Source organism: Entelurus aequoreus, linkage group LG06 (assembly GCF_033978785.1).
Source record: "Entelurus aequoreus isolate RoL-2023_Sb linkage group LG06, RoL_Eaeq_v1.1, whole genome shotgun sequence".
Lineage (NCBI taxonomy): Eukaryota > Metazoa > Chordata > Actinopteri > Syngnathiformes > Syngnathidae > Entelurus > Entelurus aequoreus.
The window spans coordinates 16,839,924-16,867,090 of NC_084736.1; the positions used below are offsets into that span (position 1 = coordinate 16,839,924).

The 27,167-nt window shown below is 38.5% G+C and overlaps 1 protein-coding gene across 1 annotated transcript in view; it reads right to left on the bottom strand.

The window, feature by feature from the left end:
- The window catches only part of LOC133651894 (ATP-citrate synthase-like), a 53,591-nt gene that overhangs the window by 17,303 nt on the left and 9,121 nt on the right, over positions 1 to 27,167 (bottom strand). The window contains exons 3-12 of the mRNA XM_062050109.1: positions 18,476 to 18,598; positions 12,832 to 12,894; positions 12,558 to 12,748; positions 7,822 to 7,901; positions 7,251 to 7,381; positions 6,553 to 6,671; positions 3,986 to 4,122; positions 3,848 to 3,909; positions 402 to 519; positions 157 to 311 (exon numbers count right to left, since the gene is read on the bottom strand). Of these exons, the coding sequence (XP_061906093.1) occupies positions 157 to 311; positions 402 to 519; positions 3,848 to 3,909; positions 3,986 to 4,122; positions 6,553 to 6,671; positions 7,251 to 7,381; positions 7,822 to 7,901; positions 12,558 to 12,748; positions 12,832 to 12,894; positions 18,476 to 18,598 (1,179 nt within the window). The remainder of the gene's footprint in view (positions 1 to 156; positions 312 to 401; positions 520 to 3,847; positions 3,910 to 3,985; positions 4,123 to 6,552; positions 6,672 to 7,250; positions 7,382 to 7,821; positions 7,902 to 12,557; positions 12,749 to 12,831; positions 12,895 to 18,475; positions 18,599 to 27,167) is intronic.

Consider the following 27,167-nt stretch of genomic DNA (forward strand, 5'->3'; position numbering starts at 1 on the left):
CATCACAATGAAAAGCTCTCACACAAAGAAGCCACGGGGACTCTGATAACCTCCGTGAGAGAGGACAAAGCAATGTGCCGTTAAACCGCCTGTGGAGACTGCCACACAACACAATAACACAACACAACATAGGCCTATTTGTCTGCCGCTTCTAACCGATGGGCTGCCACTGGAGTTGAGGAGGAAGTTGGCGGTGTGGGCGGCCACGGGAGGCTGGTTGGGGATTGGCCTGTGGCCCAGCGCCATGCCAACGATGGCGGTCATGTGGGTTTCCGTACCGAAGACGTGGATGGGGATACCAGTGGTCTTGCCTGTCAACGGAGGAGGAGTTTGATGAGATTCGCAAATCAAATTGTCCACTTGACACATACAAGAAGAGACACTCAATTTAAAGAACACACCAACTTCTCCCATCACCCGGAGACCCTCCTGGTAGTTTGGACCCCCGCGCCGGACAAAAATGGTCACCTCGTGCTCCTTTAGAGGCACCTGGTAGTCTCTGATAGCTCGAACAATTCCCTAAAAAAAGTAAAGGCATTGTTAGCAACTTGAAAAGCCATAAAAAAGCCTAAAGCCATAACCACGGTGAACTCTCATAGGCACTGATTTTATAGTTTAGCACCTCTCTGTGTGAAATTTTTACTTTCCACCCACAGTCTTAATGCTTCTGTATACATATGTATATAGTGTAATATTTAATATTCAAACAACACATTCAGAACATTCGTTCTCAGGATTGGACTGTGCACCTTACCTCTTTTTGCACTATTTTATTTTCTTTCCTTCCTATGTTTTGCATATTTGTAAACTGTCGCACTGATACTGGAGTATTTTTTAATCTCATTGTACCTGTGTATAGTGACAATAAAAGGCATTCTATTCTATTCTATTCTATTGATAGTCGGCATTTGCTCCCCTGCATATTCACAGATTTATTGACTCTGCTATAAATCTAAATTTGATTTTCATGGTAACTTAAATTAAAAGTGGTTTGATGGCACTATCTGCAGGGGAAAAGAAGGCTGCAGTTAAAAATCCAGCAGAGGACACTGTCTCGCATGTTGAAGATACTGCGACAAGACGTAGTGAGAATTTCACGTTTTGTACTACTGTAATTGTTAATATGAAAAAGTTCAAGTTAAAAAGTTAAAGTACCACTGATAGTCACACACACACTAGGTGTGGTGAAATTACCCTCTGCATTTGACCCATTCCCTTGTTCCACCCCCTGGGAAGTGAGGGGAGCAGTGAGCAGCAGCAGTGGCCGCGCTCAGGAATCATTTTGGTGATTTAACCCCCAATTCCAACCCTTGATGCTAAGTGCTAAGCAGGGAGGTAATGAGTCCCATTTTTATAGTCTTTGGTATGACTCGGCCAGGGGTTTGAACTCACGACCTACCAATCTCAGGACGGACACTCTAACCACAAGGTGTATTTTATTATTTAAAATGTGTTGAATAACTGTAAAAGGATTATTATAGGGTTAGAGAAAGACGGCTGCATGTGACTTTGGAGCAGCTCTTCAGCCTCCTGGGGAAATGTGCCTTTTTTATCACAACCGTCTGTGAGGCTGTGAACGTGTACAGGCTGCGTCTTGACAAGTGATTGGATGAGTGCAATGAAAACAAGGAAAAGGGAAGGGGAGTGAGTGTTAGTGTGTGCAGTGAAAGAGACATTAGCTGCTTGGCGTGCCACCCCAACGGTAAGCTAACCATTGTTAGATCCCAAAGAAGATTCTAATTCTGCATGGAAGAGTGGAGATGTGACGTTCGCAAAATAATCGAGTCTTTTGAACGTCTTTTTTAAGTGAATGTGAGCCGTTTGTTTGGGGGTCCTTTTTTATGCACATGAAAATGTAGCCTCCGCAATTGCCCACTCTGCACATGCATGCCACCAGACTGGCAACTGGACTAGAAAAATGAGTAAGAGTTAAAGAAAACTTAGCAGCATTTGGATTAACTTTTTTTAACATAATAAATAAAAAATAGATTTATTACATATAAAAATATAGAAACGTATGTGTTTAAAATGTTTTAATTGTATGCATTTTGTATTTTATTCATTTATTTAGATTCACTTTTCGGGTTCATTATTCTAAAGCAGCCCTGGCCACCCCACAGCTCCAAAACCCCACAGAACTCTTTTCCCGGTTTTATGCAGCTCTTACACGTCGACATTGATGTTTTTGTTTTGTTTTTTTATTAAATCAACATAAAAAACACAAGATACACTTACATTTAGTGCACCAACCCAAAAAAACCTCCCTCCCCCATTTACACTCACTCACACAAAAGGGTTGTTTCTTTTTTTTGTTAATATTCTGGTTCCTACATTATATATCAATATATATCAATACAGTCTGCAAGGGATACAGTCCGTAAGCACACATGATTGTGCGTGCTGCTGGTCCACTAATAGTACTAACCTTTAACAGTTAATTTTACTCATTTTCATTAATTACTAGTTTCTATGTAACTGTTTTTATATTGTTTTACTTTCTTTTCTATTCAAGAAAATGTTTTTAATTTATTTATCTTATTTTATCATATACATTTTTTTTTAAAAAAGGATCTTATCTTCATCATCGACATTGATGTTTTAATTTTTTTCCCGTGTCGTCATCGGCATTTGAGTGACAGACATGTTCGCCAATCAGAATTGTGGAGCCTCGCGTTTGTTCATCTCTCGCTTCAAACAGGGAGAAAGAGGTCTCACTGTGCATAGCTCTCAGCACCTGAGCGTGTTTATATAACAGTACAATTAACTGAACGCAGGGAGCCCTCTTTTTGCTCATTCACAATTTTTGCTCCGGTGGGCGGAGTGCAAGGCACCAGCTTTATACACACAGGAAGCACAGACAGCCTTGCTACTCACGACTCGCCAGTGAATAGTGCTGCAAAGTAACAAAAATGACTGACCTGTAGTCTTAGACTGTGGGAATCAATTTCTGTCATTATCCTGTTGGGGTGTGGCATTTACAATAAATCTGGCTGAGCAAAGGTGTGTGTGTGTGTGTGTGTGTGTGTGTGTGTGTGTGTGTGTGTGTGTGTGTGTGTGTGTGTGTGTGTGTGTGTGTGTGTGTGGAGGGGATAGAGTGATGTTCATGTGTGCTCATGTGTATGATGGGACTCTTTTCAGTAACACAGTAAAAAAATGTGGCTCTTGGTCTCTGACCGGTTGGCCACTACTGTTCTAAAGGGTAGTAGTTCAAGCATACACATACCATTTATAGTTACCGGTAGGTATAATTCGGTACTCACATTTTTATTATGACCTAATTTTTATTGTAGTTTTATTTATACTTTTTATATCCATTAATGCATTTTATTCTGACTTATTTTTTCTATGTTGTTAAAATGCTACACCTATTTTTAGGTGAGGGAAAATTCCAACGAGTGATGTCACTGCCAAAGCATGGAAATAAACTGATGGCCAATATTTCCAACGAATAAAGTCATATTTTTGTGAATTAAATTATATTGTAAATTAAACTATTCTGATCTACATCTTATTGTATAACTGATACTGGGTATTGTTTCCTTGGTAAAAAAAAATTGTTACAAAAACTAACTATAATAACGATCCAGTCTTTTTGACGGCTCTTTGAAAGAAACAACTTCTCAAGATCCGGCTCCCTTCAAAGAGCCATAAATCCCATCTCTAGTGGACTGATTCATTTGCCTGTAAATTTCTATAAAGACAGTTTTTATTTGTGTTATGTTTTGCAACTCCAGGCTATTTTTCTTTAGTAGAAAAGGGGTGCAAAATACTGATCTCTAAGTTAGAGTATCAAAAATAGGCATTTTATTCGTGGTATTTCGCCATGAATAGCGGGGATGTACTGTACCTTGAATGTGGCTGCAACATTTGTGAAGTTGGCAATGCTTCCTCCAATGATCAAGACTTTTCCTGGAACACATCAAAAAGTTTAATACCTAGGGAAAAACATGCACAGCTTAATATGACCCCAGAATTTTTAGGTTACCATCGGGATGTTTCTCCCTGGTCATGAGTGAGAGGATGGTCTTGGCGTAGTCGTAGGTCTGCTGTTCGCTAGGCGCCCCCGAATACTCGCCGTAATTGGCCAGCTCGTCGACTCCGCCCAAGTCACAGATGGTGTCGCTGTGGGATTTTGACAAGAGGAGAAAAAGTCAAAAAGTGTAACATTTTAAAATGTAAACAAACCAAGGAATTAATAGTGCACTGTAAAAGAGGTAGAGCAGATAGAGAAGGAGCAGGGGAATTAATTAGTCATGGCTGAGGAGTCTGCATGAAGCACTTCACACCCTCAAACAGATGGAGGAGGAAGGAATAGGACTCATTCATGCAAACTAACAAAAAATGGCAGCACTCAAACTATTGCACGACCTACACAACACTAGCCAAAAGTTTAGAGACACTTTTGTATTCAATGGGATGCAAAAGAGTCTCAAAACTTTTGATTTATACTGTATATGACGTCATATCAGAAAAGACGCCAATTTTTCAGAAATGCTTACCAAAAAGTGATCAAGTACAGGGGTTCTTAACCTTTTTGAACTCAGGGCCCAACTTTTCCACTACGCAGTGGCCCGGGGCCCACTCAAATATTAAATCTGAATTAGTAATCTTACTCTTGATTTAAATCATATTCAATAATTATATCTAACCTACTTACAGTTTACAACCTTGTCAAATGGTATTAAACCATGTGTTATGGTTATTCCGAACATTCATACATTACATTACATACAATTACAATAGGTTATATCACATAATTAAAGTTTCTCACACAAACAGCATGTCCAAAAAGGAGTAGAAAGAAGCAGAGCTTATTTAATCCTACCACTTTTCGTATCATAGCAATACACAACCACAACAGTTAATAAATAAATCAGTAAATAAATAGACAAATGAGTACGTACATAATTATTAAATAAATAACAATAAATAAAGTTCTCATTAATAAATAGTAAATGTGATAAATGTGTTAATCACAAATATTATAACTTATTTACTTAGTATTATTTATAATTTACTTAGGTCAGGCTGAATAGAAAAATAAGTTTGAACTAGAGATGTCCGATAAAGGCTTTTTTGCCGATATCCGATATTCCGATATTGTCCAACTCTTAATTAACGATTCCGATATCAACCGATACCGATACATACAGTTGTGGAATTAACACATTATTATGCCTAATTTTGTTGTGATGCCCCGCTGGATGCATTAAACAATGTAACAAGGTTTTCCAAAATAAATCAACTCAAGTTATGGGAAAAAAATGCCAACACGGCACTGCCATATCTATTATTGAAGTCACAAAGTGCATTATTTTTTTTAACATACCTCAAAACAGCAGCTCGGAATTTGGGACATGCTCTCCCTGAGAGAGCATGAGGAGGTGGAGGTGGGGCGGGGTTGGGGGGGGGGTTAGGGGGTAGCGGGGCATGTATATTGTAGCGTCCCGGAAGCGTTAGTGCTGCAAAGGGTTGTGGGTATTTGTTCTGCTGTGTTTATGTTGTGTTACGGTGCGGATGTTCTCCCGAAATGTGTTTGTCATTCTTGTTTGGTGTGGGTTCACAGTGTGGCGCATATTTGTAACAGTGTTAAAGTTGTTTATACGTCACCCTCAGTGTGACCTGTATGGTTGTTGACCAAGTATGCCTTGCATTCACTTGTGTGTGTGAAAAGCCGTAGATATTATGTGATTGGGCTGGCACGCAAAGGAAATGCCTTTATGGTTTATTGGCGCTCTGTACTTCTCGCTACGTCCGTGTACACAGCGGCGTTTTAAAAAGTCATAAATTTTACTTTTTGAAACAGATACCGATAATTTTTAAACCGATACCGATAATTTCCGATAATACATTTTAAAGCATTATATCGGCCGATATTATCGGACATCCCTAGTTTGAACCAATTTATTTTATTTGTTCATTTGACAGGGACAGCTCAATTAAACATTGCTACCCATCAGTAATCGATGTCAAAGTACATAAAGCTTTTAGCCAAAGGCTATTTTGCAACCCTCGTCCCTGGTTAAGCTTTTAAAGAAAAGTGAAGAAAGGTGAAAAACACATACAACAGCATTAAGACAAGTACAAAATAAAAAAATACATTATAAATAATAATGTCGTGAACTATGTCCAGTTCTAGTGCTCACACTTCTGATTTTCCTTAAGCCACTTTTTCAGTTTTGTGGAGAAATATGCTATGTACGAAGAAACTCTTAAAAAATACATTCATATACAACTATGTTAAATAATAAACTAAACAAATAATGAATATGTTTAACAAAACTGTCAATACAATTAAGGTGCAAATGAAAATACAGCTTTACCACTTTAATCATAATTATTGCCCTTAAGAGACTATAACTTTAGTTGTAGACTTTTTCCATTTGTGTGATATTGTCATTACTGCCACAAGTGATTAAAAAGTGAATTACAACTGGGTACCGTGGCGGTCCATATGGACCACAGCTGAAAAATTTATATTTTTTGGCGGCCCTATAGGGAGCGCTCGCGGCCCAACAACTGCTCTATGATTCAGAAACACTGCTCAAGTACCTGTATACCACTGAAGCTCCTCCACCTGCCACCATTGTCCATATCCTGCCTTGGGGGTTGAGCAGGGTCAGTTTGAGGCTGGCGCCACTCTTGGCATCTAAATCTGCGATGTAGGCCTCCTGTAAACGAGGCAGAGAAAGGTCGATTGGTAGGTTGGAGGACGGCAGCGTGAATGTAGTACTCAATCAGGGCCAAAAGTACACGTTTAACAAGACCCAATATGTGAGCACTGCATGTGTAATGACTGGCCACTTCATTAGGTACACCTGAACAATTTCACCAAATTCAGTGCAAGAAAGGTCTAAAAAACTAAATCTGCCTTAAAAGACAATTTTGGAAGGACCTTTTGAATTGGACTGTACAGGTGTGCCTAATGAAGTGGCCAGAGTGTATTTTCAGTGATAGCAGCACACAGGCACACACAGCTGGCGTCTGGGAAGAAAATACTTCCAATCAAAGGCGCCCGCTGTTCTCCCCTCCCCGCTTCATCACCAATCGAGTCACTGCGGCCCAATTAGAACGTCCGTCTGGCACACGGGGAGTCTGTCTGAGACGAGCCCGACATGCACCGGCCGCAGAGTGACTGCTTTTTTGTGTGTGAGATTCTTAGTTGATGCCCTCCATTTTTAAAGATAGTTTTAGAACAAAATGATATGATTTACATAAATAGATACGAGTGTTGTTTGACATGTCATTACCTCAGGATAGGCCTCCCTGCCAAAAGGTGGCGGGAACTCCACGTCCCCCCATTTGGCCTTGCAGATGTAGTCTGCCGTGGCGTCGATCTTTGCCGCCATGTCCAGCACGTAGACGCCATCTTTGGTGACCACTGAGGGAGGTGGAATTTAATGTTGACACGTCGACCCGCAGTGTTACGTTCATATTAGCAGAGGAGACCCCCTTGCTGCCTGCAAATTGGTTCTGTACCACATCAAAACAGGCAGAACCGGTCTCGGGCCGCCAGAGGGCATGTACTATGTAGGCAATTATAAACATCTTCAAACAGCGCAGGAATTAATTATTTACTTCTTTCCTTCCTCTTGTGTTTTAAAAGTAACAAGATCTATTTCTTGCTGGTAAGATCTGATGATGTTTTCTTTCATAATCTGATTACATATTGATGAATGTTTGGCTTATCTGTGGTAACCAAGATGATGACACACATACCGGTACTAAGAAATTATTCTGTGATTTCGCATTTGCGTCACAATGTACAGGTGAACCTAATGAGGTGTTGAATGAAGTACGGTAAGTTAAATAGGAACCTACCCAGTGGGTTAATCTCCAGGTATGTGAAGAACAGGTCTTCGTACAGGTTAAAGAGCCCCACAATGAATTGGCCCAGCACCCTGCCAATATGTAAGAAAGATATTGTATGAACAAAAGAGTACAATTCACATAGATTTACATATAAAGAAAAAATACAGCACATTAGGAATTAAGGCTGGGCGATATGGCAAAAAATTTTATCACTATTTAAGTGTTTTATATCGGTCGATATCGATAATTATTCATATTTGACCTATCGAAAATAAGGGCCGCAGAAAAATTTAATTTGTATTTAAAATGCTCTGACTATAATTCCCTCAGCTATCAAGGCAGAAAAGAAAGGAAACATCAACACAAGCATGGAAAACACTCAAACAATCAACATCTAAAATCAAATGAAGGTGCAAAAATAAGGAATGTGTAAGAAATGTTTAATAAAGTGTAACAAAATAGTGCACAGTTTAAAACATTTTAACAGGGAAATCTCAAAAGAACTATTTCAAGGATGAGTGTGGCGAAGGTGGTGTGGTAATACTTATTCAGAGCGCTTTGGTCTCATTACAGTCAGTTTAAAAAAATGTTGTTTAAAGATGTCATACTGATGAGGTGATATTTCCTTACTTATCGACAATTTATCCGCTCTCTGCAGCACTCTTTTTTTTTTACTTTCTCTTCTCACCCCATGGAAAGAATCAACTGCGAGATGGCACATCCAAACAACATGTTACTCCCACTGATCAGTGATAACTTCCTGCATTGCTTGGTTACAAGAGAGCGAGTGTCTTTGTTAATGCAACTAACCCTCAGGCAGGAGACTACGCTCCATCCAGACCCACACCTCCAGCCACCTGAACAGTTTTTTCCCCTCGGCCATCAGGCAAATGAACAATAACTCCTAACAGTAGCTCCTTGAATTCCTTCGAAGTCTATCTAATAGCTCAGTTACAGCTCTTTTTATTACCAAATACGTGTTATATGTGTTTTATGTGTTTTATGTTGCACGATTGCACCAAGAAAAATTCCTAGTTTGTGAACCCGTTCTCAAACAATGGCAATAAAACTATTCTGATTCTGATTCTGATTCTTGCTTTGTAACTTTGTTTCCTCTGATGAAAAAAAGAATATATCAAACACATTTTTTTAATTGATTTTGATTACGTGTCTCCGGCAATATATCATTTTATTACCCAGTTCTATCAGGGATGCAACGATTACTTCGATTAGGCAAAAGCTTCGATTCATATTCTGTTGCTTTGATTAATTTAATGAGTGCAACTAATGTAACCAATAAAAAATGATACAGTCCAGACCGCATGGAATGCCCAGAACTTTGAATATGCAGATATAGTTTAAGAACAGCCGCTGTAACAGAGCAGAAATGAGGGTGGGAGTGTGTGGGTGCTGTGATCTGTGTGGTGGCAAATAGCAAACAACTTTTATTATTTTAATTTGTATTAAAACACACATAATAAAAGTGAAATTTCAATGTTGATGATTTGCATTTCCTGGAAAACAAAAACAAAGAGTATGGCAGGCAGAAATGTTTATTTTACCTATTTTCCCTAAAATACGCATTGAGGCTATAAAGCAGCAGGCACATTGATACAACAATGATTATACATACATGTCCATTAAAACTGACTTTGAAACAACGTTGCAAAATAGTTGTATTTGTAAATTCAGACAACGTCGATGTCTAACGTTGTGGATGACCAAATTTCAAAGGTCAAATCAATGTCACAATCTGACATTGAATAAATGTCAGAAAGCATGTTGTTTCAACATTGCATTTGTGTTGTAAAATATTGGTTGGAAAATGACCAAATTTTAATGGTCAAATCAACCTGACATTGAATAAATGTTGTCAAAAAGCATGTTGTTTCAACGTTGTATTCGTGTTGTAGAATATTGGTGGGAAAATGACCAAATTTCAATGGTCAAATCAACATCAGAACCCAACATTGATTAAACCATGTCAAAAAGCATGTTGTTTCAACGTTAGGTATGAGTTGCTCAACGTCAGGACCTAATTCAACAAGTTCTCAATGTTGTTTTAATGTCTTGTGCCTGCTGGGGCGTTGTCAAAATTGTTTTCATTGAGGGTCAAACCGTATGGTTGACCTCAGAGGGGTGCTTCTAATAGTGAATGATATTACACAATTTTCTATGCATTTGATTTTTACTTTTTTTTTTTTTACGTACAATGTAAAAAAAATAATTAAAAAAAGGTAGATTTTACCGTAAAAGACTGACAGCTCAACCGCAATCATTTTACCGTAAAATGTACATGGTTTTTACAGTGCCACTTGCAGCTCTGTTGCCAGAATTTTAATACAAAATGTTCGTTTTATTTACTGTAAATAGAAAACTGCTTTTTTTTTTTTACACTTAAATTCTTGCAACTGAGCTGCCAGTTTTTTACCGTAAAAACAACAATTGTAGATCTTACGGTGCAGTATTTACTGTAAATTTACTTACTGTAATATTTACTTGTAAATGGTGGAACGGTACCAGTTTTTTATCCTCATTTGCCCGAATTGTATTGCCAAAAAACAGTGGTACTAGTGGTACAGTTTTTTCCATTTACTTTAAAATTCTGTAAAAACCACAGTAAATATCACAATTTTACCGTAAATCCTTTTCTCATTTTTACAGTGTACAATATGAAATCATAAGTCAAGCAGAAATAAATGTTTTCTGTATTTTAACAAAAAATAGGTTTGAATGTATGATATTATATTTATTGCATTATTAGCTAATATTTAAGTTAAAAAATGATCCGATCGCATGGAGTGCATGTATTATTTTCCGTCAAAATGGAAAGTACAAATGTATTTAGTTAAAAAAATTATAAAGTATTTTATTTACACATATTATTTCCAGGCTTTAAAGGACCAAATAAAATAATGTGGTGGGCCAGATCAGATCTCCGGGTCTTAAGTTTGACAACTGTGCTATACATGTGGGGTTTATCTGATTACTTAATTAATTGAACAAACTAATTGATACATGAGTACTAAAATAATTGATAGCTGCAGCCCTAATGCACATATTTACATAGAAGTACATGCACAAAAATGATTTTGGTGGGTCTCCTAGCCATGTTTTGTTGTCCACATCTAGCATTGAAAGGAAGGAAAAGAATGCACCTGCCAATTAGCTCTCCTGTCTTGCTGGGGGAGGGGAAATCTAATTTAATTGCTTCGTACGTCATAGCAGAGTAGAATGGACAGTGTCAAGTGTGCGGATACATCATCTGATCCTGTCGGGAGAAGAGGCCGCTTAGTAACCGTGTCAGCCTGTTGTCAGAACCTCGTCTGACGGGAGTGAGCCAAAGTGACTCAGCTTCCCCAAGTGTGCATGGAATGGAAAAAATGGCGATGTGGGAGAGAAATTGTTAATGGGGCTGCTTCGTCAATGTCAGCCAAGACAGTGAGTCGCAGTCTCAACGAGAGCGCTGCTGGACATACGGACAAGGAGGGAGGGAAAAGGGGGGCCACTGTATAACAGCCATCAAAATAAAATGGACGTGCTCTGAATCCACCGCAGCCTTGAAAGGAGGGGGCGGGGGTGATTCGGGTTGAGTCAGATGAAAAAAAGCATAGGAGGGTTTTTGTCATTTGGCTAATGGAAAACACTTGCAACCCCGCCCACCACCACCACCACCACCTCACCACTTAAATATCAGCGCACTGATCATTTCTTATAAGCCTGCGGTCTTCTTGTCTCAGTTAGACCACTCGTGTTGGGCCATTGGTGTTGGATATTTTCACCGTATTTTAGTGAAGTCATTTACAAAAGGTAAATATTGGTAGGCTGTAGGCTACTTGGACCTAGCAGCTGCACAACAGCTAAGCACATAATAGCACACAAGCTAGACAGACGTAATAATTCATTCAACAATATTGTACTTTAAAACAGCACCTTTGCTAATGTTGACAAGTATCAAATAATTATAGTTGCAAATTACTTACACATACAATGTCTCCAAGGCAGAACAGTAACAAACGTATCTACAGCATTCAACTTACTGCATCATGAGCTTAACTTAATGAATTATTGTGACCACGAGGTGTCACCAAAAACAATTACCACTGTACTTCAACCTAAAAACAGTATAAATACATTCCAGACTGTTGATAATAAATAGGTTAATGCTTTTCATTCCTACCATTGTTTCCAACATTCTACAAAACAAACGAGAACGGTTTGCATAATTCCTGCTGGTATATTATTTGATCGATATCGGTATCAGCAAATAGTCAGGGCTCCAATATCGGTATCGTTTTCAGAAGTGAAGAAGTTGTATCGGGGCGACCCTAGCAAAAACGTGGGTTTTGGCTACTTTTTAAAGAATGAAATATACGCACTTGTGCACACAAATGTCATCCATTTTTGAAAAGTAGCATTAAAATGTTTTTTTACTTAATTGATGGGTTATGGTTATGATGATAGTTTATTCCGAACATGCATGCAATACATTTATAATAGGATACATCACATAATTAGTTCCTCATTACCTGTCCAAAAAGGAGTAAGAAGAGGCAGAGCTTACTTAATCCTACCTCTTTTCATATCACAGCAATTACTAACACATTTCTTACTACTCATGCTGTAACACAACAATGAATAAATAAATTAATGAATCAGGTTAGATTTACGAAGTGCTTTTGTAGACACCCAATGCACTTCTCACTTAGCTTATTAGCTTATGTCATTTCTTGATTGTTACTCACAGTCTCTTGTCATTAGGGACGTGCGAGAGCAGTTGCTTGGTGACGGACTCCGCGCTGATCTTCTCGTCCACGCCAATTAGCAGCTTCTTGGCCTTGGCGTCCACGTCGCCTACATCCACCCCTCCTTCGTGGTGAAATAACACGTGGTCACCTTCCCGGGTGGCGTAGATGCACACGTAGAACTCCTCCTCCTAATTGACGGAGAAAGGGTTTTGGCAACACGAATACTAAAAAAAGATCATGAAACTGCGTTTCCCCGCAACGAATGAGTCACCTGCTTGTGAGGGACGAACGGCTCGATGAGGAAGTTCTTCAGAACGCCTTTGGCTTTTCCCACCTGAGGACCACCAAGAAAACATTTATTAAAAAACATGCATGACAACAGAGACAAAGCCACACCTTTCTCTGTGGAACTTAGTGGTAGTCATAATTATCACTAAGAAAAAGGAAATAACCTACACACAAATTACAGTCTCACACATTCATGGACGCACATCGAAATCGATGTTTGGACGTGGAAATGTGCGGTGCCTCACGCCAACTTCATGCTTCACGTACGCACATTTTTACACGTTGCGGATACTTTGGCGACACACAGAGGTGGTCGTTTGATTTCAACAATGTAAAAAAGATTTAGGCGAGGACACAATGCATTTAATGCTTCATATTAATATTTGGAAGGGTTTTCCACCTATTGCTGCTACAATGTGTTCCAGTGGTTGCGGCACATTATGGCACCGGAGACGGTGAAGGAATGGCCCGACCTGTGTTGTAATAATAAATTGAGTAATCAAACAAGAGTCAAAGTCTTTCGTATCCTTCTTGATATGCTGACATATTTGAATTTAAAAGATTTCAAACCGAATATTACATCATTTTCACACGACACTATAATCAGTCTGTAAGCAAGTCACTGTATAAAAACAGTTTGTTGTAAGTTTCACAAATTGTAGTCTTAGTAAATCACGTGTGCATCCACCTCTTCTAAAGTTTTACACATCATTTCTATCTTTTTAAATGAGGTGCAGCGCTACTTTATCTCTGGCATACTTGCCAACCTTGAGACCTCCAATATCGGGAGGTGGGGGGTAGGGGGTGGGGGCGGGGGGCATGGTTATTTACAGCTAGAATTCACCAACTCGAGTATTTCATATATATCATATATATATATATATATATATATATACATATATATATATATATCATATATATATCATATATATCATATATATATATATATATATATATATATATATATATATATATATATATATATACACACACACTACCGTTCAAAAGTTTGGGGTCACCCAAACAATTTTGTGGAATAGCCTTCATTTCTAAGAACAAGAATAGACTGTCGAGTTTCAGAAGAAAGTTCTCTTTTTCTGGCCATTTTGAGCGTTTAATTGACCCCACAAATGTGATGCTCCAGAAACTCAATCTGCTCAAAGGAAGGTCAGTTTTGTAGCTTCTGTAACGAGCTAAACTGTTTTCAGATGTGTGAACATGATTGCACAAGGGTTTTCTAATCATCAATTAGCCTTCTGAGCCAATGAGCAAACACATTGTACCATTAGAACACTGAAGTGATAGTTGCTGGAAATGGGCCTCTATACACCTATGTAGATATTGCACCAAAAACCAGACATTTGCAGCTAGAATAGTCATTTACCACATTAGCAATGTATAGAGTGTATTTCTTTAAAGTTATCTTCATTGAAAAGTACAGTGCTTTTCCTTCAAAAATAAGGACATTTCAATGTGACCCCAAACTTTTGAACGGTAGTGTATATATATATGAAATACTTCACTTTCAGTGAATTCTAGCTATATATATATATATATATATATATTTTATTTTTATTTTTATTTATTTATTTATTTTAATTTTTTATTTTATTTACATATAAATAAAAGAAATACTTGAATTTCAGTGTTCCGGTGGCTATCCATTAGATGGCAGTATTGTCCTGCTTAACTTCTCCGTTCATGATGAGTATATCATTTCGGCCACCGTGTTCAATGGAGAAGTCTGTTCTACAAAATTTACAGGCAACATACACCTTCCCCTTCGAACTGTCCTGGATGAACTGAAATTCTTGTTTCCATTCGTTTTGGAACTTGCAAGCGTATTTCTTCATCTTGCTCGTCGACGGCGTCGCCATGTCTGTCATTTCCTCGTTCTTCTGCTTCGTCTCCTTGTTGTGTGCGCAGTTGTGCACTCTACTCTCTAAAAGCCCTAGATGTTATGACGTCATCGGGCAGGCAAGCTGTTTATATTGTGGGAAAGCGGACGTGAGAACAGGCTGTCCCCACTCAGTCTCAGGTCCGCATTGAGCTGGAGGGGGCGTGGCCTCCAGCTCCGGCTGAATACCGGGAGTTTGTCGGGAGAAAATCTCTGCCGGGAGCTGAATATCGGGATTCTCCCGCTAAAAACGGGAGGGTTGGCAAGTATGATCTCTGGTCCCCTCGCCTGTTTTAGCCACATCCATCTTCTTCTTCACCCTCTTCCTGATGTAGTACCACTTATTTCTTATTTCTTCCTGTGTGTGGTTCTCAGACTCTACAGCATTGACAATTCTCACACTATCCAACTCATCCCTCTCGTTTGCTGGAAACGCAGACAAAAGCACCTCCTAAGGCTTGGCGGTGAATTTTGATTGGGCAGAGAGTAGGATCTTAGGCACATGGCTAATTTCAATATGATTTGCGTATTTATAAAGGGGCGTGGCCTGGGCGTGCCCAGCTACCACATTGTTTGGGATGTAAAAAAAGAAATTTACTTGGATTAGTGTGTGCACACTTAAATAAATCAGTTTGTTTTTTGCGGACACTGTTTTCTGGATTTGTGCGTCCACCAATTTTTAGTGGTCTGCCATAGAATAAAACGACATAGCACAAGGGATCCGTGTTGCCAACTTAGTGACTTGATTGCTATATTTAGCGAGTATTTAGACCCTTGATTGTGATTTTCAAAAAAGCGACTACCAACAAATCTAGTGACTTTTCCTGGTTTTATCATTGGACACATTTAGACACTAACAAAGCATGTATGGCTTTACTCAAAAAGCAGCTGGTCTTATTGTGACCCCCCCCGCATTTCGTCTTTCTTCTTGTAACATTAAAAAACATAAAAAGAAGCAATAGAAGAAAGTCCATTTGCATTGCTAAACATTTATTTTTGCTTTTCATGTTTTTGCCCACTGTTTGTCTGTCCCACAGCATCCATATAATTGGACGTAACCCACCACCACAGACAGATTGCGGTCCTGGGGGACACACTGAATTTGCATAGTCCACAATTCTGTAGAATTTCAGACAAACAAAGCTAAGATTTTAAGGCGAATGGCGTCATGTTTTGCCCCAGGCGGACCGACGCAGCTCATTTGGCGGAGTGCTGTCACCGTTCTTGAGTTAAAGGCCAGCAGGCACGGCGCTGCAAGGGACTGTCAGTGATCAGCCAACCGTGGAGAATGGGGGAAAAAAATATAACAAAGAGCGAGAGCCATGGAGTTGACATTTTGAAAGGTGCAAATAAAAAAAATAAAAACGACATAGGGTCGATGACACATTAGAAAATAGATGTGAGGATTTTGGATGCTTAATTTTTGTGCAATTGTACACAGACGCAAACTACAACCACAATGATACTAAACATATTGTTAAATTAATAACTATGCGACAAAACCTGTTGCGTCCTAGTGCTGATCTGGAAACGGGGGGAAATCAGACGGAGGCTTGTTACTTGCTACTGAATGCTATTTTAGTTAGCAATAGCAAATAAAAAGGGGTAAAAAATTAAATATTGGTACAAATTTGTACAAAACTGTGAATACCTTTGGTCGTTACAGTCCACTTCCATCAGGGCCAAGTGACGAAATATGGTAAAAAAAAGGTTTCCTGTGTGTGGGACGGTTAAATGCGTGCGATAAAATATTCGTTAATTTTGATTTTTTTGTTCGTCGGAAGAAACCAGAAGTTTCCAAAGCAAGGTTTGTTGCATGAAAAAAGGCACTCACTCTCTGGTAACCGAGCAACGCAAAAAGTGATCATAGATCAGTGGGAGTGACACGGTAACAGCCAATCAGGTAACAGTATCAACTGTTATCAGGTTTGGTTGCACCACCTTGTTGTCTCGCAGTTGATGCTTTACATGGATTGAGAAGAGAAACTAAAAATTAGCGAAATAAATAAATTGTGGATAAAACAGGAAAAGTCACCTCGATAGTATTTTTTAGATTTTTTTTAAAACGGACTGCAGTCAGAACATTGTAGTCTGTAAATTATGCAAGGCGCTCGTCCACCAACCACCTTAGCCGCGCAGAAAATAGTTTTTCTCAGGTTTCTCTATGTTAACATTTTCACTTTTTTACACTTTATTAAACATTTCTTACATATTCCTTATTTTTGCACCTTCATTTTAAGAGTGTATTGTTAAGTGTTCAATGTGATTTTAGAATTTTCTTTACACTGATTGCTTTCCATGGTTGTGTTGACATTTCCTGATAAATGGTAAATGGGTTATACTTGTATAGCGCTTTTCTACCTTCAAGGTACCGTATTTTTCGGATTATAAGTCGCAGTTTTTGTTCCATAGTTTGGCCGGGGGTGCGACTTATACTCAGGAGCGACTTATGTGTGAAATTATTAACACATTACCGTAAAATATCAAATATTATTATTTAGCTCATTCACGTAAGAGACTAGACGTATAAGATTTCATCGGATTTAGCGATTAGGAGTGACAGATTTTTTGGTAAACGTATAGCATGTTCTATATGTTATAGTTATTTGAATGACTCTTACCATAATATGTTACGTTAACATACCAGGCACGTTCTCAGTTGGTTATTTATGCGTCATATAAGGTACACTTATTCAGCCTGTTGTTCACTATTCTTTATTTTAAATTGCCTTTCAAATGTCTATTCTTGGTGTTGGGTTTTATCAAATAAATTTCCCAAAAAAATGTGACTTATACTCCAGTGCGACTTATATGTTTTTTCCTTCTTTATTATGTATTTTAAGCCGGTGCGACTTATACTCCGGAGCGACTTACGGTACTCAAAGCGCTTTGACACTATTTCCACATACACCCATTCACACACATCTAAGGCCCTAACCACGACCCATCAGATCAAGGGCACGATGGCAGAGGCTGTGGATCGAACCAGGAACCCTCAAGTTGCTGGCACGGCAGCTCTACCAACCGAGCCACAAAGTCCTGTTTTCTGCCATCTTAGCTGAGGGAAGATTACATTTTAAATACAAATGTTTATATATTTTTCTCCTGGTCCTTATTCTCGACAGGTCATCAAATCAATAATTATTGATATCAACAGATATAAAACACTTGAATGGTGATAGTTTTCAGCCATTTCGCCGAGCCCTGGCATGTATGTTTTTTTTCATTTTATATTTGTATAGGCACAATTGTTGATACACACTGGACTATTGTTGTAGCTATCATATTCATCTGCCTTGTTTTGTATAAATGCCCTAAACCGACTGTGTTTAGTTTACATGATATAACTTTACCAATAGATGGAACATTGCAGCTCTATTTATATGGATTTACCACTGCAAACGGCAGCAGACAATTTCACGTCATGTGTGATGAAATAAATCTACGTTCTTCTTCATGTGAGCTTCTAGAAGTGTCTTCTTGGTTTATAAGGCAAGGCATTTGGAGCGGCGCGGTGATGGATGCTCCTTGTTGTACGTCATGCTGACTGCACTGATGGACTACCAGCAGACTGAAAGGCAGCAGCAGAATGAAGCTTGTTTATACACACGAACGCACGCACACACACACGCGCTGGATACAAAATGTACACATGAAAGAAAAAGGATGAAGGAGAGGGCAATATGATATTATTGATGCAGGAAGTGTTATTGGATACTAGATGACGTACCATGGTCTCCTTCAGGAGGCGAGGCTTCAGCCAATTTTTTACACCATTCAGGTCCAGGTTGACGCCCACCAGGCCCAGCTTACCCCGCCTCTTAATCAGCTGGTCTGGCTTCACCACCAGCTTCTAGATAAAGCAAACATTAAGACCGGTTAGAAAGTTCCAAAGTACAAAGCCCAAAGCCAGTGAAGTTGACACGTTCTGTAATTCATAAATAAAAACAGAATACAATGATTTGCAAATTCTTCTCAACTTATATTAAATTGAATAGACTGCAAAGACAAGATACTTAATGTTCAAACTGAGAAACTTAATTTTTTTTGCAAATAATCATCAACTTAGAATTTAATGGCAGCCACACAATGTAAAAAAGTTGGCACAGAGGTATTTTTACCACTGTGTTACATGGCCTTTCCTTTTAACAACACTCAGTAAACGTTTGGGAACTGAGGAGACCAATTTTTGAAGCTTTTCAGGTGGAATTCTTTCCCATTCTTGCTTGATGTACGGCTTAAGTTGTTCAACAGTCTGGGGTCTCCGTTGTGGTATTTTACGCTTCATATTGCGCCACATATTTTCAATGGGAGACAGGTCTGGACTACAGGCAGGCCAGTCTAGTACCCGCACTCTTTTACTTTGAAGCCACGCTGTTGTAACACGTGGCTTGGCATTGTCTTGCTGAAATAAGCAGGGGCTTCCATGAAAAAGACCTCACTTGGATGGCAACATATGTTGCTCCAAAACCTGTATGTACCTTTCAGCATTAATGGTGCCTTCACAGATGTGTAAGTTACCCATGTCTTGGGCACTAATACACCCCCATACCATCACAGATGCTGGCTTTTGAACTTTGCGCCATAAAGCACTCCGTATGGTTCTTTTCCTCTTTGTTACGGAGGACACAACATCCACAGTTTCCAAAAACTATTTGAAATCTAGACTCGTCAGACCACAGAACACTTTTCCACTTTGCATCAGTCCATCTTAGATGAGCTCGGGCCCAGCGAAGCCGGCGGTGTTTCTGGGTGTTGTTGATAAATTGCTTTTGCTTTGCATAGGAGAGTTTTAACTTGCACTTACAGATGTAGCGACAAACTGTAGTTACTGACAGTGGTTTTCTGAAGTGTTCCTGAGCCCATGTGGTGATATCCATTACACACTGATGTCGGTTTTTGATGCAAAACCGCCTAAGGGATCAAAGGTCAAGGGCATTCAATGTTGGTTTTCAGCCTTGCTGCTTACGTGCTGTTATTTCTCCAGATTCTTTTAACCTTTTGATGATATTACGGACCGTAGATGGTGAAATCCCTAAATTCATTGCAAAATGTTGTTCTTAAACCATTTGCTCACGCATTTGTTCAAAGTGGTGACCTTCGCCCCATTCTTGTTTGTGAATCATGGAAGCTGCTTTTACACCCAATCATGGCACCCACCTGTTCCCAATTAGCCTGTTCACCTGTGGGATGTTCCAAACAAGTGTTTGATGAGCATTCCTCAACTTTCTCAGTCTTTTTTTTGCCACTTGTGCCAGCTTTCTTGCAAGCATCAAATTCCAAATGAGCTAATATTTGCAAAAAATGAAGTTTTCCAGTTCGAACGTTAAGTATCTTGTCTTTGCAGTCTATTCAATTAAATATAGGTTGAAAAGGATTTGCAAATCATTGTGTTCTGTTTTTATTTACGATTTACACAATGTGCAAACTTCACCGCTTTTGGGTTTTGTATATTATACTTAATCAAACAGCGGCATCAGCTCCAGATGAACCTTCTAGTTAAATAATTATAATCATTTATAAAAAGGCGAGCGTTGCCCTTTATGAGAGCAAGCGCCACATCGGGATGAGTAATGAGACCAGGGCTAGTTTAGAAACAGCTAATGTGCTGACGGCATTAAGTGTGCAAGAAGAAAAAGGACAACACCCTCCGAAAATCCAGATGGTCCTCTCTCTTAATCACTGCTTGAGCAGAACATGTTGCATCATTTCCTGGATGGCTAACATTTGTAAGAACATAAAACAGTAGAAAGTACTAAAGTACTAGACAGAGGTGTCCAAACTTTTTCCAATGAGGGCAGCACACTGACAAATCTAAAAATGTGGGGGCCATTTAGATATGTTTCATTATCAAAACCAATACAATACAGTAAATGATGCCAGATCATCAATAAAACATCACACACACTTAAGAGAAAAATCCATCCAAATTAGAGATGTTCGATAATATCGGACTGCCGATTTTATCGGCCGATAGATGCTTTAAAATGTACTATCGGAAATTATCGGTATCCGTTTTAAAAAAGTAAAATTTATGACTTTTTAAAACGCCGCTGTACGGAGTGGTACACGGACGTAGGGAGAAGTACAGAGCGCAGTGTTTCCCACACATTTATTTATTTGTGGCGGCCCGCCAGGAAAGAATTACGTCCGCCACAAATAAAAAAATAATAATTTAAAAAATAAATTATTTTTTTTATTTTTATTTATTTATTTATTTTTGTCCTCTCCAGCTTCTCAGGCAAATCATATAGTTGATGTAGATGCCCATATTGGCTGTTCAGATTTACTTTACAAAAGAGAAGTGTAGGATACTTCTCTTGTTGCCTTATTTGTATTTGACTTTATTAAATGTATTTATATTATAAACACAACATGTGTATATAACAAAGGGTGCAAAGTCTGCAGGCAGTAGGAAACACATGGTTAAGTGTAGGGAGTAAAACTGATGGCAGTCTAAAGTTCAAGATTTTTGGAGCTCTTTGTTCAGTGGATCAGATGTTTGATGAAGCTCAGTGTCTATCTACCACCACTACTGTTTTCTGTTTATTTGTTACTGACTGTGGCAGGACACCTCTGCCTCTGTTTCACTTTATGTTGCTGGTAAATAATATGGTTGTAGAAGTAGGCTAAAGTTAAATTATTTAGTATGCACTAATTAAAGGGGCAGAGCTTTGAGACCTTTTGGCTTTTATATTTTATAAGATATATTTTTTGTAAGAACCACAATTAATAAATATATTTCAGTGAATAACTTATTGTTCAAATCTGTATATAAATATGTACATAAAGTGTTGTAATTATATTGTAAAATGGACGGATGGATGGATGAACGTTTAAAACAAAACTGTTATTATTAATTAGTAAGTATACATTTTTTTAACCTTTTTAGAGAAAATCAAATCAATGTAGTAAATTATGCAAATTACTCGATGATGTCATGGTGACCACGCCCATAGCCACGCCCCCACCGCCACGGGTATCTTGGCAGTTTATGGGAAACACTGGAGCGGCAATAAACCTTAAAGGCACTGCCTTTGCGTGCCGGCCCAATCACATAATATATCTACGGCTTTTCACACACACAAGTGAATGCAACGCATACTTGGTCAACAGCCATACAGGTCACACTGAGGGTGCCCGTATAAACAACTTTAACACTGTTACAAATATGCGCCACACTGTGAACCCACACCAAACAAAAATGACAAACACATTTTGGGAGAACATCCGCACCGTAACACAACATAAACACAACAAAACAAATACCCAGAACCCCTTGCAGCACTAACTCTTCCGGGACGCTACAATATACACCCCCCGCTACCCCCTACCCCACCTCATGCTCTCTCAGGGAGAGCATGTCCCAAATTCCAAGCTGCTGTTTTGAGGCATGTTAAAAAAATAATGCTCTTTGTGATTTAAATAATAAATATGGCAGTGCCATGTTGGCATTTTTTTCCATAACTTGAGTTGATTTATTTTGGAAAACCTTGTTACATTGTTTAATACATCCAGCGGGGCATCACAACAAAATTAGGCTTCATAATGTGTTAATTCCACGACTGTATAAATCGGTATCGGTTGATATCGGAATCGGTAATTAAGAGTTGAACAATATGGGAATAACGGATATCGGCAAAAAAGCCATTATCGGACATCTCTAATCCAAATAAATAAATGTATATGGCAAACGCAGGTGTTTCATACGCAACATAATCACAATTGATTGCAAAGTTAGGGGCCATTCATCCAAGTTCCACAAAACCAATTAATTAATTATACACCAATTGACAAATCATGCCGATCCCTCATCGTGAATCATAATCAGCGTGTGTCTCGTTCCCCGAAGCGTTGCTTGGGCAGGATTCTATCACGACAAGAGAGCAAAGTCAAAGCCATCCCCCGTCTAGAGAGAATGAGAGCAGCGCTTCCTCCCACTAGTTAGAATGACTTATGACAGCGGAGCCATTACTATCTGGGCCCCTGCCAGTCAGGAGGAGAGCAACTGGGGGGCGGAGGTGGGGGAGCGGGAGAGTGGGGGTAAGAGTTAATGCAATTTCCTAATCAATGCTACCGCCGCACAGCTCTCTCCCTATGTGCCCTCTGCATCACCCTCATACCTGGAAACAAAACACAAAGGACAAGGTTTTTATCTTGCGAGATGAGTCATGGTCCTAATCTAATTGGACCTCTATTACAGCCACAAGCAGATATCAACCTTCTACTTGAGCTTGTGCCGGCAAGCGTCTCTTGGCTGAATCTTGGTCTTGTTCAGCAGCATCAAACTGCATGTGAAGCATCTCAGATGATTCAACTCTGCTGAGTCCACAAAACTAGACGGACATTTTTATCCATTAAACCGTCCCTAGAACTGATGCTAGAAGTGTGTTCCCTGTCTGTTTAGGGATGAAGCTACTGATGTATAGTGCTGTACGGACCGATACTGAAATATGGATTTTTATGCTCTAATATCAACTCTCAGTTTAAAATATTGATACTTTTGATACTTTAGTGCAGGGGTGTCCACCAAGGGCCGCATACTGAAAAGTCCAAGTATGCGGGGGCCATACTGATATTTATTGATTTTATGCTGAATTCGAAAAACAGATATTGTGTCAGCTATGTATTATGGGTGACTAAGTATATTATTAATATTTTCAGTTTGAACAGTTCAGCTTTTTTTCCATTACACACCAATTGTGTTGCTCTTTTTTCTTACATTTTTGTTTTTTTCCTATAAGAATAGAATTTTAAAAATGCATAATAATATGACTGTGCAAATGCATAACCTAGTGTGTCAAAAGTTCTGCCTGTACGAAAATATTAATACAGTATTCAGTTACATATTCAACAGTTTATTATTGTTGTAAATTTTCTAATTATTTAATTTATTTATAAATTAGTATTATTTCATTTTTTTAAATTACCTAACTAACTAAACTTTGTTTATATTTTACATATTTTTATTTTTAGAGCTTCCAATATTTTTAGATCAGGGGTGTCTAAACTTTTCCCACCAAGGGCCGCATACTGAAAAGTTAAGTATGGGGGGGTGGTTTGATATTTTTTTATTATCTAAAAAATTCAAAAAACAAATATATAAATTTGAAAACAAAATGTTGAGTTATAGGCGACTGAGTATATTATTATAATTAGTTTAACACTTTCAGCTTTTTCTTTTTACATTACGATTTTTTGCTCTTTTTTTTTTTTTCAGATATATTATTTGAAAACACACACCTCTTTGAATTTTAGTAGAAATATTTGGTATATTTCGACAAAGTATTGAAATCGGATGAGCATCAGCCTGAATTTTAGTCAGTATCGAATCCGAGAGAAAATCAGTGGTTTTGCACATCACTACTGGTGTGTGGACAAATACATTGGGACATGTGAACAGTAAAATTGTAGAGTTGGACACCCACCTTCTGAGAAAACTTTATACAAGAATTTGAACAGCCCAGTTTTCTCATTTTTACATTGATTTGTCACAATACATTTATTTATACATTTATTACAACATAAACACACACTGAAGTCCCAGGAATTTGTACCTTATCGGTTCAAATGTAAACGGTATCGCTACTTCTAAACATATTTACTTAGCTCACTTTATGTCCCTCACACAGTGTCCATTAGATGCCCTTGCTTCATGGCCAATAATACAAATTTGATGATCATGTCATCTTGCCCCGCACCCACCCACTACCACAGATAGATTGCAGTGCTGTGAGAAAAAAATTAACAGTCTGTATTTAGTAGTTTTGTTCTTCCAACTCATACAAGCATACCTTTATACTCTGAGAACTGAGACTGTTTCGGCACAGCATACAGTAGTGCAGAATGTCTTGCTAAAATTAATAATAAGAAACCAACAAGTCTAGCCCAACCTTTCACTGATAAAGATGTGTATCCCCAATACTTGTCCACGCAGTGTATTTCTAACAGCGTACAGCGTCATAAAAAATAAACGAGGCCAAAAACTATTTTCATTCATTTTCTTCGGAAATATCTCGAGGACTTTGGCGGAGGGTAGGAGTGATCACATTTTGCCGCTCTATGCTGTCAGTGACGTCACTTAACAGGCGCCAAGAGACCTCTGTGTCTCCATAAAAGAGGACAGCACCAACCATTAAAATTTTAATGTGTGCTTATGAAACAAATCTGTGACGACATCTTAAAAAGTATGGCTAGACAATTAATCTAAATTTGGACTTCAATTTTGGCTTTTCACAATCATTAAAATATGATTTTTAAAAAAAAACATCAATGGGATGCGCAGCCACCGTGCATGCAAATTTCTGACCTTGTAACGGTAAAACGGATGAGTGAGCGTATGAGTGGAAAAAAAGACCATGTCTCGTAGAAGTTTGGAATCTGACCATGGTTGCTACTTTTTATTGGACACAATGCTGGTATGCCTAATCAATAATCACTAAACTCAACAAAAAATAAGGCACATGATTAGAGATATTATCGGCCGATAAATGCTTTAAAATGTAATATCGGAAATTATCGGTATCGGTTTCAAGAAGTAAAATTAATGACTTTTTAAAACGCTGCTGTACGGAGCGGTACATATCCGGTAAAACACGTACATAGTATACTCTGGACTGAAGCTGTGTGCCTTCATTGTTTTTGTAGCTGTTGTTTTGAGGCATGTTTAAAAAATAAAAAAAATAATGCACTTTGTGAAAGTCAAAGTACAGTATTTCCCATAGTTGTAGTGGGTATCAGGATTATCTCAGGTAGAGCATGTCCCAAATTCCAAGCTGTTTTGAGGCATGTTAAAAAAAAAACACACTTTGTGACTTCAATAATAAATATGGCAGTGCCATGTTGGCACTTTTTTCCATAACTGGAGTTGAAGTTGTTCTCTTATTTTGGAAAACCTTGTTTTTGATTGATTGAAACTTGTTTTAGTAGATTGCACAGTACAGTACATATTCCGTACAATTGACCACTAAATGGTAACACCCGAATAAGTTTTTCAACTTGTTTAAGTCGGGGTACACGTTAATCAATTCATGGTAAAGTTACATTGTTTACCGCATCCAGCGGGGCATCACAACAAAATTAGGCATAATAATGTGTTAATTCCACGACTGTATATATCAGTATCGGTTGATATCGGAATCGGTAATTAAGAGTTGGACAATATCGGAATATCGGATATCGGCAAAAAAGCCTTTATCGGACATCTCTACATATGATTTCCGCCTAAACGTAAACATGGACGCAGTACTTAGCCAATAAAACGGAATCCAATGGTTAACGCAGAATTTTACAGAAATTGTCAATAAAGTGTTAGTGAAATAATAATAATAATATTAATAATGGTTTAGATTTTATATCGTGCTTTTCTATTATTAGATACTCAAAGCACTCACAGAGAAGTGGGAACCCATCATTCATTCACACCTGGTGGTGGTAAGCTACATTTGTAGCCACAGCTGCCCTGGGGTAGACTGACGGAAGCGAGGCTGCCAGTTTGCGCCTATGGTCCCTCCGACCACCACCTATCATTCATTCATCATTCATTCACCAGTGTGAGCGGCACCGGGGGCAGCGATTTGGATGTCAAGAGGCGGGGAGCGAACCTGCAACCCTCAGGTTTCTGGCACGGCCGCTCTACCCACTACGCCATACCGCCCCAAATGCTGTCATTGTGAGGAGAAGGGTGTCCGGGACCGCTTATTCATCCCCAAAACGTGTCCTAAACTAAACAATTTTGAGACGGTCACTTGAAACTAAACTAAGAAGCTAAAGCTAGCTAGAACAATCCATACATCCGCAACACATTTCATCTGCTTGTGTTGTTGTGAACGCCATCATCAATGTAAGATCAATCCACAAACAGGACAGCAGTCGCAACTTGAGAGGCACATTTTCTCTCTTTTTTTTTTTTAAACAACCTACAGTCGTATCCACACTCGTCAAGCTCAGAGCAGCACCACACTTCACAATAACAGCGCTGTGCTAACAAAATAAAAGGTTTCAAAAAAGTACCTTACACAAACATAATGTACTTATAGCACTTATTGATACATTTACAAAAATGATTATGCTTTAACTTAAAATACTGGTCAAAACTCTCCAAAGATGTATTGCACTGATAAATGTAAGGATTCTTGCATTTTATAAAGTTCTTTTTTATTTTTTATTAATCAATCCAACAAAACAATACATACCATAGTAATGCAATCCAATTCCAAAACCAAACCCGACCCAGCAACATTCAGAATAGCAATAAACAGAGCAATTGAGAGGACACACAAACATGACACAGAACCATCTAGTAGTGAAACAAAAATGAATATTATCAACAGTATCAATATTAGTAACTATTTCAACATTTCATAAAGTTTTATTAACGACACAAAGAGCACAAACTCGATGGTGGTAAAATAATCCTTGGG